At 34.4% G+C, this 17,479-nt stretch overlaps 1 protein-coding gene across 1 annotated transcript in view; it reads right to left on the reverse strand.

The window, feature by feature from the left end:
- The window catches only part of MALRD1 (MAM and LDL receptor class A domain containing 1), a gene marked incomplete at both ends in the record, with an annotated part of 488,577 nt that overhangs the window by 281,138 nt on the left and 189,960 nt on the right, over window positions 1-17,479 (reverse strand). Inside the window, 2 exons of the mRNA XM_008054043.1 lie at window positions 5,555-5,712; window positions 7,351-7,596. Of these exons, the coding sequence (XP_008052234.1) occupies window positions 5,555-5,712; window positions 7,351-7,596 (404 nt within the window). The remainder of the gene's footprint in view (window positions 1-5,554; window positions 5,713-7,350; window positions 7,597-17,479) is intronic.

The following is a 17,479-nucleotide window of genomic DNA, read 5'->3' on the forward strand; positions in this document are numbered from 1 at the left end:
AACCATTATTGTCATATTTTCCATGATAATAAAAAGGAACAGTTATTTTATCTAAACCAGGACAATATGATGTTGTACCAACTAATTTAATTAAACTGTGGTCATATTGATACCTTCTGTGGTTATACCTTGAAATACAAAGATCAAACTTTCTCCATTAATTTGGTCAAGATCAATAGTACAGTATTACCAAAATTACACAGATTAAATTGTTATGATACTGGAATAATTCTGAAAAAGCAAATAAAATTATGACACGAAAAATTTCGTTTAATTAACTTACACTCTAAAACCCGTCTGATAACCTTTGAGAAATTAATTTCCCTATTCAAATTCTCTGAACCTCTAATCAATATTCTTTTTTTTTTCTGAAATAACAAATACAATTTCAATGTTCTACCTGAAAGAACATTAGATATCTAGCAAGTGGAAGATATCAAAATAAGCCTGAATCTGAAAATCTTTCTGACCTACTCTAATAGTTAGGCACATGTATTAGGAATTATTGGTTGAGTAACCCTAACCCCAAACTCCAAAATCTGAAATGCTTCAAAATCTGAAACATTTTGAGTGCCAATATGACACTTAAAGAAAATGTTTATTGGAACATTTTAAATTTCAATATTTGGATAAAGGGTATCCCAACTGTAATATAAATCTTTTCAGATTAGAGCAGTGGTGAGCAGGTGTGCAGGGGAAGAGCCAGGGGTGAGTCTGGAAGGTCTGACTTTAACTCAGTTGCTCGCCTTTAATTCAGTTGACCCATGCACAGAACGAAGGCTTGTTTTTCACTAGATTGAGGGTAAAAGCACACCACCTCCAAGTAAGCAAAATAAGTTGACTTTTCCTTTGTTTATTTGACATTTTCTGTAGCCTATTGAACAAAATCTGTATTTTCATATTAAATCTAGAAATCATTCAATAGAATTTCCAGGAATTCAAGTAAAAGAGTCCTAAATTGGATGTCAGAAAAACTGGATACATATCCCAGCTTTTAAAAAAATACCATTTGAGCCGAGGCAAGAAATATAACTTCTTATTTTTACTTCCTTCATCCTCAAAATGAATAGCTTAGATTAAATGTATTTCGAAGAACCCCACCAGCTCTAAATTCTCTGAACCACTAAGTAAGATAAGGCAATGAACTAATTTAATTATGGCCTTTCATCATAACTAGGTTGCTGTATCAGGAGGGCACTCCTGAAATACATTATTTTTCTCCATTTCTGGTTTGAATATATTATGTTTTCTATCATGATTGCATAATGGATAGTCCTGAATGCCTTCAATTAAATATATTCAAATTCCCTACAGCATGCAGCCATCTTGATTAAAATATCAACAGTTTATTACAGATGGAATAGTTCCAAAAGAGGATAATGCTCTTCAGGTAGCAGGTGTTCCCACATTTTATTCAAAAGGCTAGCTGAAAAGATGTAAAGGCCTTTTGTTTCTTTTGGAGGCTAGATAGACTTTATCATATGAAAACAAATTGTCAAGAACAAAAAGAAATTTTAAAATTCCCCTAAATTCTTTTTAATGTATTCAGATATACATGATACTAATCATTACTTAATCCCATCAGAAAACAAATGACTAGAAAGATAAGCAAAATGGTGGGAGTAAAATTAAATAAGTTGGTAAAACAAGTTAATTTTCATTTTATAGTACCCTTATTTTACTTCTGAGTACGTGTTTTAATTTTTGTTTTAAATCTTAGGTGATCTGAAAAGCAATGTGTTTCAACTTAATGAGAAATGTAATACTGAATGTAAATAAGTTAAAAAGTAAGTAAAAATGTAAAATGATATCAAGAATGGATATACTATTTTAAAAATAAACATTAAAATTTCAGAAAAAGACATGGCCCACTTTTTAAAACTTAGATTATTAACATCCAATCCTCTTCCATAGAAAGACGGAAACCAAACTGAGCGTGTAATATTCTAATCTTAGTTTCAGAATACCTGAGTTGAAGTCCTACTCTATCCATGTACTTGTGACTACTGGTTTATAACTTAGCCCAACTGAGTCTTGACTGGCTCACCCATTAAATTAAGGCAGTGGAGTAGCAGAGATTGTCACTGCTTCCCGTGGGCTGAATCCCACTCACAATGTGTTGGGCTTGGCTCAAACAGCAAGCGAGTGAGTGCTAATTATCCTTTTACCTGTTAAACACTCTGATCTCATAAAAAACTAACTGCATTTGTTAAAAAAAAAAAAGATACTTTTGAGAAAGTTCAACTACATCCTTTTAGAGATTTTCTTTTAGAAGTTGTGTGTGTATGTGTGTGTGTGTGTTTCATTTATAACCAAAGTAAACTTCAAAGGAAAGAAAAAATAAACTGGGCACGATGGCTCACATCTGTAATCCCAACATTTGGGGAGCCAGAGGAGGCAGGATCACTTGAGGCCAAGAGTTTGAGACCAGCCTGAGCAACATAGCAAGACATCATTTCTACAGAAAATAAAATAAAATAAGCAGCTGGTATGGTGGCACATGTTTATAGTCCTAGCTACTTGGGAGACTGAGGGGGGGGATAACTTGTGACTAAGAGTGCGAGAGTTTGAAGCTGCAGTGAGCAGTGATCATGCCGTCACACTCCAGCTTGGGTGACAGGGTGAGACTCTGCCTCTCAAAAAAAAGAAAATAGAAAAAAATGTCAATTGCTCAATAAATACTTCCTGTTATTCATCCATTACCTTGATTAAAGACACAAAAATTACCCTTTTTTTACTGCATCTCACTATTGGAAAGTAGCTCTCATGTGACTGAAAGCAAGAAATATAGGAAAAAAGTAGAAAATATGCAATATGTAAATGAGGATGCCCTTTACTAAATATCCTCTAAAGCAATAGCTTTGCTTTGTTGGGGTTTCCCTGAATATACCCCTTTCTTACAGAAGTAGTTTAAGAATCATATATTTCTATTCTAAGAACTATTATTTGTTTTGCTTTCCTAAAACAAAAATATTCTATGGAATGTATCTAGATCTCAGTAAAATTGAACCTCCATTTTATTATGAAAGTCAGTGTGGAGTCCTTGGGGATGAGGATGGGATGAACACACGAGTTTTGGATCTAGACATACTTGGATTCAAGTTCCCACTCTGTCACTGTTGGCACATTAAGTCATAAGGAGGTTAGGTGATTTCTGTGAGGTTCCTTCGTCTCTTTAGGAAAAACAGACTAACATTATTCAGCTCACTGAGTTACACTAAGAATTACATGAAACAATTAAGTGTTCGTGTTCAATACATGGCATATCCTAGTACGTATTGTGATAGTTGTGACCTATAATCAATATTAAACCATATCAACTGTCACCATTAATTATTGTTCAATGTTTGCATGCCTTTACATCTGATTATATGTAGATATTTCTGATTTAGATTACAGGCTCTTCATGTTAGACTTGAATGCTGTGCATGTAATGCCTAGTGGCCACTCGTTCACAAAAGTTGTGATTATCAATTGTTGTCTCAAGCCCAGCAGTGGCCTCTGGGAGGACACCACTACTTCCTCCATACTTCATCCAACAGTCCCTTCTCTGAGGATATGAGAGAGATATATGAAGATTCAAACATCATGTGAACATCAGTGCTTTGTTCTCAAGATTTTATAGTCTATTTGTTAAAATAGATTAAGTATCAATTAATAGCAGTGAACAAGAATCATTTTCAGAGCTGGGAGGGACACTCAGAAAAAAAACTATTGTGGTAGGCAAACATGGTCAAGGAAAGTTTTGCAAAAAGCCAAGTCTTCCAGATTGTGCTGGACTTAGTGTGGAGGGAAAAGAGGGAAAACACAGAAGGAGGCCTTCCTGAAAAGAGGCAGGGGGGACTAAGCCAAAGGAAACACATGCATAAGCCAGGAACATATTAAAACACAGAGGAGTAAAGAAAGAAAGAAATCAAAGGCAGAATCCTTGCCCCTGTTGGTTTTGCCATCTGGCTGGGATGCTTTCAGACTAATGAGCAGGGTAAAATCCAGCATGATTCCACACAGAGAGAAAACTAAGAACTACGTTGTAATGATGATAAAAAATATGTATCTTATTAATTGCCCTAAAAGTAATGACTATAAAATCAATATATGTTATAATAGTCTTCCTCAAAGTCACTGTGGCTAAATAATAAGCATATGCTTTTTTAAATAGTGAGGATTTTTTTTTGAAGTAGAAAGGTCTTTTAAAATGCTGTTAAATTTCCATAGGAATGAATTGAAGAAACCACAGGAGGGAGTTCTATGACTTGGCAGGAAGACTAATATCACAAAACAGTTTAATTTTACATTCTTGATAGTAATATAAAGTTGGTTAGTATAATATAAGATAGTTGAAATGTAATTATGAGTGAAGAAAACAGTAAAAGCAAACAAAGTAAAAGCCCACAAAGCAGTACCAAATCCTTCACAAGTACATACCACAGAATCAACTATCACATCAAAAGAATACTAGTGAAATACTCTTGTGAGAACTTTCAACAATATATTTCAGTAGGTTTTCCTCCTTAAATATAAGAATAAATCACTGTGGTTCTTTACTGTATGCATTTTATTAGGCAGGCTTTTCTGCATCATTATCGAAGAGTTCTAAGTTATAAAGTCCATTCTAGATTCTGATAAAATGTAGACTCCGAAGCTATAAGATGTTCAGACATATGAACTCTTTGGTATTCAATTCAGGCATTTTCTATCAGTGTTAGGGTACTTAACCAAAGCTCATGTGTGATAACGCAACCATGGTCTCTACAGCATGTTTTAAAGTAAGTTTTCTTGGGATTCTCACTAGATTCTTGAAATAAACAAACATACATGCAACACACACACACACACACACACACACACACACACACACACACACACCCCTTCTTTTTGTTGCTGTTTCAACTCACTAAAGAGTAAAGGTATTTGAACCAAGTCTCATTAATATTAATATTTACTTTGCTATTTTGCTCCCTGAACACTGTCACTTTGCTATACTAAATTAGAGCTCTGACAGAAACATCCAATTAATCCTCAGTAAGAAAATGCATTACTGTGTCACCGTTAATAAGTAGTTCAGTGTAATCATACCTTGATCATTCTCCTGAGCAGTTCAGTCCTTTTCACAGTGTGCTTAGAACCAGAATGTCTATTATTAGTTCCCATACTGGTTGCTCATATGTGAGAAAAAATGAATAGCTGCTCTCAGAAGTACAAATAATCTGTTTTCTTTTCTTGAAAAGGATAGGGAAGGAAACAACTGAATAGAAATAAAAAACTTATGTGTCTTAGATTACTTATTAAGAAAAGAATGTCTTAGGTTAATTATTATGATGAAAGGAGTCTCTGGGATTCCGACATAGTCACAGAGTATGACGTTAAACTAAAGCTGGTTCTCATGCCCCAGCTTTCCAAACCCCATAGACCATTTGAGCCACAGGAGCTAGCTTCTTCACAAGAGAGGAGGTTTCCTCTGGCTACATCAGAAGAGTGCAACAAAATCCCTCAGGCTGCGTGCTGCCTTAGAAACCCTCATAATCCTCAGGGACCTCACAGGCCAAGATCTTACCTTAATGAGAATCTGAATGGACCCTGTGGCTTTTGCAGATATGAAATACCAGAAACTCATGGAGCAGGCAGCACTGCATTCTCGCCACATGGCACTCTTGAAGTGTGCTTTGTCACCTCTCAGGCCCACTGGAGTGGCCTCCAAATACATGAAGTGCCCTAGGAACAAGGACAGGATTCAGATAAGATGAAATAACAATGAGGGGATTATTTTAGCTTTTCCATCATAGTTAGGGTTTTTAATTACATTTTATATGATCTGAACTGTCAAAGGCAGTTATCATTTGAAACAGAAAGGAAACCGAATAGCTTTGCCTCTAGTTCACTGACAGAATGATTTCCAACTGTCTGTGCTTTTAACAAAGTGTTTCACAATATGCAGATGAACGGATTTGACATTATATTTAAGCCATCAAATCAACAGATAGTTATAAAAGTCACTTAATCGAATCCACAAACTATGGAGTTATTGTAAAAACAGTATAAAGTTTCCCTATGATATCTAGAAAAGGAATACAATGTGCTTTCAAAAATCCAGTCATCAGCTGGGCATTTTAACATGCAACATGAGAAGCAAGGTTTTCAGTTTTACTCTTGTGTATTGAAATATCCAATATATTTCATGTTTGTAAAGCTGAATGTATTAACATTTTGAGTTTGAATGGGATTTAGGTCTTCCTTTCCCTGGCTTGGTCAACCTGGCTTGGTCAGCTTGACTTGGTCAGCCTAGCTTGGTCAGTCATGTTTTCTCATAGACATATGGAATTTCAATATTTAGACAATTTTTGTCTATTTTATGGCATCTAGGAATTCAGGAACCCTTCTTCATCCTACTAATGCCCTTTATTCCTTGACTAGTGAGTCTGAGACTTGACATCAGCCACTTACTATAAAAATGAGTCATGTCCAATACCCTTAACATATGTGGTTTTATAATTATGCTTCCATGGCTTCTCTACAGGTTTCAAACTCCTTTCCCTTCATACATAGCATCTCATTTGATCTCCACAATCCCTGTTAGGCACACAGGTCAAATTTTATCATCTACATTTGAGAGATGAGGAATTTGACAACCTGAAAAGTTAAGTGACTTGCTAATGATCAGATGAGGGACAGAATACAGAGTTATAGATTGTTAATATGTGTCATTTAGAAAATGTGTCTGATGGCACCTTACATTATTATCTAACTTCAATCACTGAAATAGTAATTAATATTGGGTTTGACTACTCACTGGTATAGATTGAATTGTGTTGCCCTAAAAATGCCAAATTCCTACTGCATAGTCTTTATGAATGTGACCATACTTGGAAGTAAGGTCTCTGTCAATAATCAAGTTAAAATGAGGATATTAGGGTGAACAGTAATCTAATATGACTGTGTCCTAATAAAAAGGGGAAATTTTAACTCAGATGCAGACATGCTTAGAGAGAAGACAACGTGAAGACATTGTAAGAACCACCATCTACAAATCAAGGAACTTCTGAGGTTATTAGAACCTAGGAGAGAAGCATGAAAGAGATGATTCTCCCTCACAGCCTTCAGAAGGAACTGACTTTGCCATCATATTGATCTTTGACTTTCAGTTTCCAGAATTATGTGAATGTTGTTATTTGAGCCACCTAACCTATGCTGTTTTGTTACGGCAGCTCTGGGAAACAAATACACTTACTACATGTTTGATTGACTTGCATTGTCACCACGGTGGTCTCTACATAACTTTCCAATTGCTGCCAGAGAAGACAATGTGATGGACATTGGGAATATTATTAAAACAACTATAACAATATAACCTACCATTTTCATTTCCAAGTGTGTGGTCTTTGGGAGGTCTTAGACTTTGATGAGAGCCAACCCCTAAAACCCAATCAAAGTTGTCAGCCAGGGAGTTTTGCCAGCCACACCAGCCTTTTTCAAAAGTGCAGGAGCTACCACATTCATATTCATCAGTATTATCTCCACAGTCGTCTACAAAGTTACAGCTTTTCTCTGGTCTATAACACTTGCCATTCTGACATTCCTGATGGCCAAGTGGGCAATAACCTAAAAAACAAAAACAAAGGAATAAGGGAACATTCCTAACACATTCAGTGAAGTCAAAAGGCAGTAAGAATGGGTTCATTTTAATATAGAAAGGAACACGTTGTTCTTAGGAACTTGAGGTACAGACCTCCATCCATCCTTCTCTCCTAATCTGCTTCAGAGTGCAGAACTATAGATCATTTTCAAGGATTATTCACAAATGAAAAAAGTATCATTTCATTGATTTAGGAATATACTCCTAGTCTCCCCAAATGCAGCATTTCTTATAAATGGAGTTCAAGGATAAAAATTATATCTGTGCACCACAATGATGCCTTACATTTTTATCCTGAAACAAAATCATTAAGGTACTAAGAACTCATGTATTATGGGATGTTTGGAAATATGTTCCATTAGCATCCATTCGCACCAAACAGAAGCCAAGGCATATAAGATACTTCCTCACAAGCAGGGTCATGCATATATAAACAATAATCAACATTCCAACAGATTTTTCTCTAAAATGTACACTTATTTGTCAGTAGTTTGGAAATTTGAAGCAATTTCCCTAAAAAGTCATGTCAACCATAGAGATTTAGTCACAAAATATGAGAATGAGCAATGCTTTTGAAGACCAGAATTTTGCCTTTGGTGCTTGTATTTATTAGTTATATGACTTAGATCATACCAACATTTGATAAACTCTTATTTCCCCATCTAAAAAGTGAAAAAAATATCAAAACCCTAGAGAAATTAAACTAATTAAAGAAACTGTCATATACAACTCTAGTGCCTATACAAGTGCCTGGCCCTTAGTAGGTGATCATAAATATTAAATAAATGAATGGGTGAAATAAAGTACTTTGGAAGTGATAAAGCAGTTTAGTATGCACATTGAAGGTATTGTTATCATACTGCTCCAATATGACAATAGAATGTAATCGCAATTAATAACAACATTTCAGTAGGAAAGATTGTTTAGAAATCCAGCTTGGGATATCAGTTTCACATTTTCTCTCTGGCACCATAGAATCAGACATTTTCTTTCTTCTTGTCTTCCTTGTTTGCCAGGTAGAGGAGCTGTTAACACCACTCCCTGCTTCACTTCAAAGGTGGTAGTTTCCATGGCCAGAGGCAAGTTACCCGGTTGTTGAGGGTTGGTAAGCATCTGAAGTAAGGATGGTGTTTCAAGGATTTATTGTAAGCTGTTCTGGAAGTTGGAAACTGTGGTGGATAAAAGCTCATACAGAAGCTCTTACATCCTGGATCAGTCTCACATTTTAGACAATAGATGGTCAAGAGGGAAGAAGTAGGAGATGAATCAAATGCTACATACATAAAAGCCACTGAGGGAGAAACTGGTATTTTGATGGCTTCTAGCCATTTTGTGTACCATGTTGTTCTTGTACTACTTGTTTGAGGTTGCCTATTTAAATAGTCTTTCTTGTTGCAAAATCTTTAAAAATAAGTTTGAACCATGCATTCTGCCTCTAATGAAATGTATGTGTCTATGTTAATTACTAACATTTTATGAAATGAAAACATAACATACTAAAACTTATGTGATGTAAGATTGCTTTGGCTATTCAAGGTCCTTTGTGGTTCCAAACAAATTTTAGGATTGAGTATTCTATTTCTCTAAAGAATACCATTTGTATTTTGATAAGGATTGCAACGAACCCATAGATTACTTTGGGTAGTATAGTCATTTTGAAAATATTAATTCTTTCAATCCATGAACTTGTGTATTTACATTTGTTTGTATTCTTTTCCTATTTTCTCGTTAGTGTTTTCATTGAAGTAGTTATTATCATTGTAGAGCTTTTTCACCTTCTTGATTAAATTTATCCCTAGGCAGGGTTTTTGTAGATATTGAAAATGGAATTTCTTCCTTAATTATTTTTCGAACTAGTTTGTCATTGGTATACAAATGCCTACTGATTTTTGAATGTTTATTTTGTATCCTGCAACTTTACCTAATTTATCAGTAATAAGAGTTTTTCAGTGGAGTCTCAGGTTTTTCCGTATATAAAATCCTGTCATTTGCAAACAGGTACAATTTGACTTCCTCTTTTCTAAATTCAATAACTTTTATTTATTTATCTTCCCCAATTACTCTGGCTAGAACATCCAGTACTATGTTGAATAAAGGTGGTGAAAGTGGTCATCGTTGTCTCGTTCCAGTTGTCAGAGGAAAAGCTTTCAACTTTCCCCCCATTCAATATGATGTTAGCTTTGAGTATGTTGTATATGGACTTTATCATATGGAGGTACATTCCTTCTAAACCCAATCTGTTGAAAATTTTTATCATGAAAGGAAATGGAATTTTATCAAATGCACTTTTCTGCATATATTGGGATAATCATATGGGTTTTATTCTTCATTATTTTGGCATGATGTATCATATTGATTGATTTATATATGTTGTACCATCCTTGCATCCCTAGATAAATCTCACTTGATTATGCTGTACAGTCTTCTTCATGTGCTGTTAGATTCAGTTTCCTAATATTTTGTTTAGGATTTTTGCATCTGTATTCATCAGGGATATTGGCCTGTAGCTTTTCTTTTTGTTGCTGTTCCTCTCTGGTTTTGGTATCAGGGTAATGCTGGCCTCACAGAATAGTTTGGAATATTTCCTTTCACTTCAATTTTTGGAATAATTTGTAAAGAATTGATATTGTCTCTTAAAAGTTTGGTAGAATTTAATAATGAAGTCATCTTGTTTTGGGTTTTTCTTTGTTGAGATTCTTTTTTTTATTAGTGATTCAATCTTTAACTCAGTATTAGTCTGTTTAAGTTTTCTATTCCTTCTTGGTTCAATCTAGGTAGGTTGTATGAGCCCAGGAATATATTCATTTCCCCTGAATGGGTACCACAAAGTTTTCAATTTGTTAATGCGTAGTTTTTGTAATCTCTAATGATCCTTTGTATATTTTGCATCAATTGTATATCTCCATTTTTAATTCTCATTTAAATTACTTATGGCTACTCCCTTTTTTCCTTAGTGCAGCTAATGGTTTATTGATTTTGTATACCTGTTCAAATAAACAACCTTTAATTTATTCATTTTATAGTTTTTTTGTCTTTATTTTGTTTAGTTCAACTCTGAGATTTATTATTTTTTCATTGTATTTATTATTTTATGTTTGGTTTGTTGTTTCTTTTCTATTACCTTGAGGTTCAAATAAGACTTTAGATTGTTTATTTGAAATCTTTCTACTTGTCTGATGTAAGAGTTTATTGCCATAATCTTTCCTCTAAGTTGTTGTTTTTTGTTTTTGTTTTTTGCCATATCCTATAGATTTTGGTATGTTCTGTTTCTATTTCTATTATTTATAAGAAGATTTTTTATTTACTCCTTAATTTCTTCATTGACCCCCAATTGTTTAGGAACATATTTAATTTCCATGTATTATACACTTTCCAAAATCCACGTTATTGATTTCTAGTTTTATTCCATTGTGATCTTAATAGACACTTGTTATAATTTTGATTTTTAAAAATTTGTTGAGACTTGTTTTGTGATCTAATATATGGTCTATCCTGGATAACGGGCTGATGAGAAAAATGTGTAATCTGCAGTTGCTGAATGAAATATTCTGTAAATATCTGTTAGGTTTATTTTGTCTAAAGTATTGTTCAAGTCTGATGTTCCTTTGTTGCTTTTCTGCCAAGATCTGTTCAGTCCTGAGAGTTGCATGCTGACATCCTCAAATATTATTATTGTGGGATCTATTTCTTCATTTACTTCTAATATTTTTGCCTTATATATCTGATGCTTCAGCATTAGATACATATATATTTACAACTGTTATATACTCTTGCTGAATTGATCCTTTTATATTATTTAATGATCTATTTTCTATTATATTTTCTAACTTAAAGTCTATTTTATCTGATATAAAGGTAACTACTTCTCACTTTTAGTTTCCATTTGCATGAAATATCTTTTCCCATCTTTCTACTTTCAGTCTATGTGTGTCTTTACAGGTGAAATGTTTCTTGTAGGCAGCATATAGCTAGGTCTTTTTCTAATTTTAATTTTAATTTTTTGAGATGGAGACTTACTCTGTTGCACAGGCTGGAGGCAGTGGTACAATCATAGCTCGCTGCAGCCTCAAAATCCCAGGCTGGAGTGAGCCTCCTGCCTCAGTCTTCTGAGTAGCTGGAATTGCAGGCACATACCACTGCACTTGGCTAATTTAAAACAATTTTTTTTTTTGAGATGATATCTCACTTTGTTTCTTAGTTTTGTCTTAAACTCCTGGCTTCAGGTGATCTTCCCACCACAGTTCCCAACGTGCTAGGACCTTTTCTGGGTTGAATCTACTTGGGAATCTTTGAGCTTCCTGAATCTGAATGTCCATATCTCTCCCAAGACTTGGCAAGTTTTCAGCTATTATTTCATTAAATGTGTTTTCTATGCCTTTGCGTTCTCTTTTTTTTCTGTGATGGATATCCCAATAACCCTGATTTGAGCATTATACATTGAATACATGTATCAAAATATTACATGTACCTAAAAAATATGTACAAATAATATGAAGCAATAGAAACATGAATATTTGTTCTCTTAATGTTGCTACATAAGTCTTTTAGGCTTTCTTCATTCTTTTTGTTAATCATTTTTTTCTTTTTTATTGTCTTCTATGGGTCATTGTCTTCTATGGGTCATTTCAAATGACCTGTCTTCAAGTTTGGAAATTATTTCTTCTGCTTGATCTAGTCTATTGTTGAAACTTTCAATCATTTGTTTTGTCTTATTCATTGAATTCTTCACTTATACGATTTCTGTTTAGTTCTGTTATATACCTATTTCTTTGTTTAATTTTTCATTCAGATCAAGAATTGTTTTTCTTATTTCATTAACTTGTCTATCTGTATTCTCTTGTATCTTGCTGAATTTCCTTAAGATTATAATTTTGAATTCCTTTTCAGGCATTTGACAGATTTTTTTTTCTTTTTGAAATCTGTTAGTAGAGAATTCTTGTGTTCCTTTAAAGGTATCACATTTCCTTGGTCTTTCATGTTTCTTATGTCCCTAAGTTGATATCTAGTGGAACAGTCACTTCTATTTTTATGGAGTAGCTTTTGTAGGTTAGACTTTTCCTGAAAATGTGTTTTATAGCATCAATTGGGTAGGATGCGTTGGCTTTGATTCTGAGTAGGCACCATAGTTTAGTCTCTGTGTGTTTTTTTCAGCTGCAATCAATGCCAGTGGGGTTTGCTAATGTCTCAGTGTCCTAGGGTGCAGGTGCTTTTGGTAGCTATGGCACAGTTTTGCTGAGGGTTGTGACAGCCATGCAGGCTGGTTCTCTGGCACTGGAGGGTCATGCTCTACTAGCCAGGGGAGCAGAATTACTGGTGTTGGTGTGCCTTTGAAAGGATGATCTTCAACCTTCTAAGGGAAGTCCCAGAAAAGGTGTTATTATTTATAGGTGGAGATCACAGGATGAGCTATCCCTTTCTTTAGTCTATTCCTTTGTGCAGTTCTGAAGTACATCTAGCAGAAATTCCTCAGCAAGTCTGGCATGGAAATGCTTCCCCTAACCAGTTTCCACTGCTCAGCTAGATTCCTGCTTGCAGAAACAGCATCTTAAGAAATCTTCCTTTGTTATTTTTAAAAATACATTAATTTAAAACATATCAGTGCTATACAATTTTTTTACCTAATATTTCTCTACTAGTGCTAATATTCAGAATTTGTCTTTCCAACATTTCCGTAACTCTTTGAAGACCACAGCATGGAGTTCTTTTTATTAGTTAAGCACAGAAAATTTTGTATATTTTTCAGTAAATGTTATATTCATTCATTTATATTTTCCTTTTTGTCATTGAGTATTAGCGTTCAGCTAGGTTCTACATAAGATACAATATGTTCTTTTTGTTCTTCTAGAAAATATAATTAATGTTGGCCTTGTTTACCCTTAACCCTATAATCCCCAGATAGCATTTCATGTTAACTGAAAAAGCTTGAAATTTGTACAGATTTAGCAATAAAAATATTTAAGTTTGCTTGTTATTCTGGAATTTATAATGAATAATAGATTGAATATCACTATCATTGGATTTAAATATAATTGCAGATGCCATTTCAAACTATTGTACAAACATATTGCTAATCCCCTTCAAACAAACAAAATAACTTTGCTCAAGATGTCCTGCAGTTATTATTGAATTGCATCAATATCAGTTATAGAAATCTTTACTACACTGTTACCTTGGCTGAAAATTGTGTTCTTTTCTGATTTCTTTCTTCCTTAAGATAAAACTGGAATGCTGAACTAAGCTCTATCAATATGTCTTTCCCTGAAACAAACATATTTTAAGAAATATATTCTGAGCATGTGTTAAATACAAGCAGTACAATCTGCAAAAATAGTCTTAATTACAAGAAATGCTGATGGACATAGTTGTACTAAGTACCATTTACACAAGTTCAGAAATAAAGGGGTTTTTTGGTAAAGAAGAAATATACATGCTTAATATCTCCATAACCTATTTCAATACTGCCGCTATTAGTATAATCTTGAATATTCTCTTAAAAGATAATTACATGCAAAAAGAGTCTGTTCCATAAAATTAACATTGGCTTTTCTATATCTATCAGTGTAAAGAGACATCTTAACCCTTCTTTCACCTTCCCAATAAAGCTAACTCAGGAGAAATCTACAAAATTCCTTCTACTGAACACAATTATCCCTAATAAAGATTTCAAAACAAGGAACTACTGAACTCAACTATCCCTAATAAAGATTTCAAAACAAGGAATAGTCAGAGATAAAAATGATATTAATTATGAGTCATAGCCTTTTTTTTTCTTTTCCTTGTCTCACTACCTTTATACTGGTGTCTTTAAGATTTTAGCACACGAGTCTCTTTCTGGTTCTGCACTTACAGCAGGATGTTTGTCTTTACATCTTTATAGTTGATGCCCCTTTTCTTTGCTTTCCATTTTTTAGATTATGCTATGCTTCTAAATTTCTATACATCTTCTGGCAAAAGAATTATGAACTTTAAATTGTGACAACATTCCCATGTTTATTGAAATTAGTAAGAAGGAGAGTCAGGCATTCATTACAGGTAATTTTGTGCTGCAGTACTCATTCTACCATTCCTGTAACATACTTTAATTTAGGTTTACTATTTGTTTAGAACAATATAAAACACAATGACTAAAAATACAGGAGAACATTCTATTGTTAGCCTGGCTTTCTCTAGTGTCTTTAGGGCTACAGCAAGGATTATTGTTTTTTATTTACATTCAGTCATAAATATTTCTTATACTTTTGAAAAAATCTGCCATGTCTATCATGAGATTGAAGCATATGGTTGTATTTGAATGGACACGCTACATGGCCACTCCTAGACTCAAAATATTTAATTAATGGCCTCACTGAAAAGCTCAGCTCATTAAAAAAATAAAATAAAATAAGCTATAAAATTTGTCTGCCTCTTGAGTCCCACGCGTATGTTTTATATGACATGTTGGCTGTTTTTAGCTTATTACTGTGGCTTTGTTTTTTCAGGCTTTTAGATAATTTTTTTCTGTCCTTTAAGTTGGCATGGTAAATAACCCATACAAAAACATTGCTTTGTAAATATGTTTATGCTTCTGCCTTCATTGGCTAAATGTCAAAATTTATCAACTTGTTCAATTTCTTTTTTCATTTGTGCAACTCCTTGTAACACTTGTGTACCTTAAGTCTGTTTGGAAGAAGCCACATACAATGCCTATTGTGGAGGTGGTAGATTAGGCAGGATTGGGGGGGGTTGCATAATATGCTGGGAAAGAAACTATGGTTTTACTCTGTTTTACCTCTCTTAATCTCAGTTTAATACTCAGTAAGTGTAAGTGTCTTCAGTAAAACTATAATCTACCAGAGTGGTACAAAGGTAAATGTAAAAAAGGTAAATTTTCTAACAAAGGTTGGTATAGTAGTTATTCATGTTTTCTTTCCTCCTTTCCTACTCATATCAATCTATAGGGATGAGAATGTTTGCTATGGTGTAATCTATATTTAGCTGTCTCCAAGGTCTCCAGATTTCTGGGTTCACTATTTCCCCCTAGTATGTAGAAAAAGATTAGATTAAGCTTCTGTCCCAGGTATTACGGAAAATACAAAACCTTCCTCAAGATTTCTCAGGATTGTAGGCATTTATAATTAGTAAGCTCTTCATCTGCCTAAACTCTACTTGTTCTCCCACATGTTGAAATAATAATACTGAGTCCTTTACTTTTTAAGCTCTAAACCAAAGACTTAGCTTGATTATATTCCAGGATCTACCAATCACTGTGCCCAGTTGCTACTATGACCTAAATATCTTTATTGTCCATTCCTCACCATAATGACCAAAGATCAACTACTCTCTGGTCATTTGTGTTAAGGAAAATTATAAAGTACTTCACAATAAAATACAAAAGAGGACATTATGACCTTTCCGTATCATACTTGGGCATTAACAGGTCAATTCAAAGATTATTTTATTTTCTAAGGAAACATCATATTGGGCTTTGCTATTTACTCTTGAGAAATATGACTTTATGAAATTACATAACTTGTAGATTTGTGACTAATAGATATACAAATAATTTGTGCACAGAAAAATATAAAGCTCCAAAGGTTACAGTGTATTATCTGGCATGACATTAACTACTAGATTTGTCTCTAATTAAGGAAAAAGATTCTAACCAGTTCCTCAAATATTGTTTGAACTCACTTTAAGATCTTAATGTATTGCTCATTAAATAATTGTTAACATGTGTTCTATATTTTTATGAGAGCTATGTTTTAACTTTCAAAAATTGTACTGTGATGACTATAACAATCCTTGTTGCCCATTTTTATCTGGTTTTTATAAAAGAGTGATATATTTAAAAAGCAAATCTTGCTAAGGTAGTTGTTCCTTAAGGCATTCCACTGGCCTTCTGTCATCTCATGATAGTGTGATTCATAAGTTGGCTTCTACTCACCAACCTAATCTATCAATATCCCTTAAGTTCTAATCTTTAGTCATAATGAAGACTCTTTGTTTTCTCAAGATTACCATACTCTCTTTTGCCTGGAGCACTCATTTTCCAACATCAGAACATTTTTTTATTTTGAGTTGGAGTCTCACTCTGTTGCCCAAGCTGGGGGGCAGTGGCACACTCCCAGCCACCGCAGCTTCGACCTGCTGGGCTCAGGTGATCCTTTCACCTCAGCATTCCAACTAGCTGGAACTACAGGTGTGTGCCACCATGCCTGGCTAATTTTTTTTTTTTTTTAATAGAGATGAGGTCTCACCATGTTGCCCACACTGGTCTCGAACCCATGGGCTCAAGCAATTCTCTCACCTTAGCCTCCCAAAGTGCTGGGATCATAGATGTGAGCCACCACACCCGGCTTTTTTTTTTTGAGTTGGAGCCTCACTCTGTCACCCAGGCTGGAGTGCAGTGGCAGCTCACAGCCACTCTGGCGTCAACCTGCTGGGTTCCAACAATCTTTCTGCCTCAGCCTTCCAAGTAGCCGGAACTACAGGCGCACGCTACTGCACCCGGCTAATGTTTTATTTATTGTAGAGACGGTCTCGCCAAGTTGCCCAAGCTGGTCTTGAACCCATGGGCTCAGGCAATCTACTCGCCTTGGCCTCCCAACGTGCTAGAATTATAGGCTGAACCAACAAAGCCACAATCTTGCAGGCTTCTTTGTCTTAAGATGGCCTTTCTTCAACATTTGTTCTAAGTTCCTCATTTCCATAAAAATTCATTCTTTTCAAATCATAGCACTTGCCATATCTTATTTTAATTCATTGCTTAAATTGTTTCTCTCTCAACTTCCTGGAGGAAGAATATACCATTTCCACTTTTCTAAAGCCCCAGTGCTTAGCATACATTGTCTACTAGAGGTGACAAAAAAA

The sequence above is a fragment of the Carlito syrichta genome, unplaced genomic scaffold (genome assembly GCF_000164805.1).
Source record: "Carlito syrichta isolate Samal-C Ts95f unplaced genomic scaffold, Tarsius_syrichta-2.0.1 Scaffold288977, whole genome shotgun sequence".
NCBI lineage: Eukaryota > Metazoa > Chordata > Mammalia > Primates > Tarsiidae > Carlito > Carlito syrichta.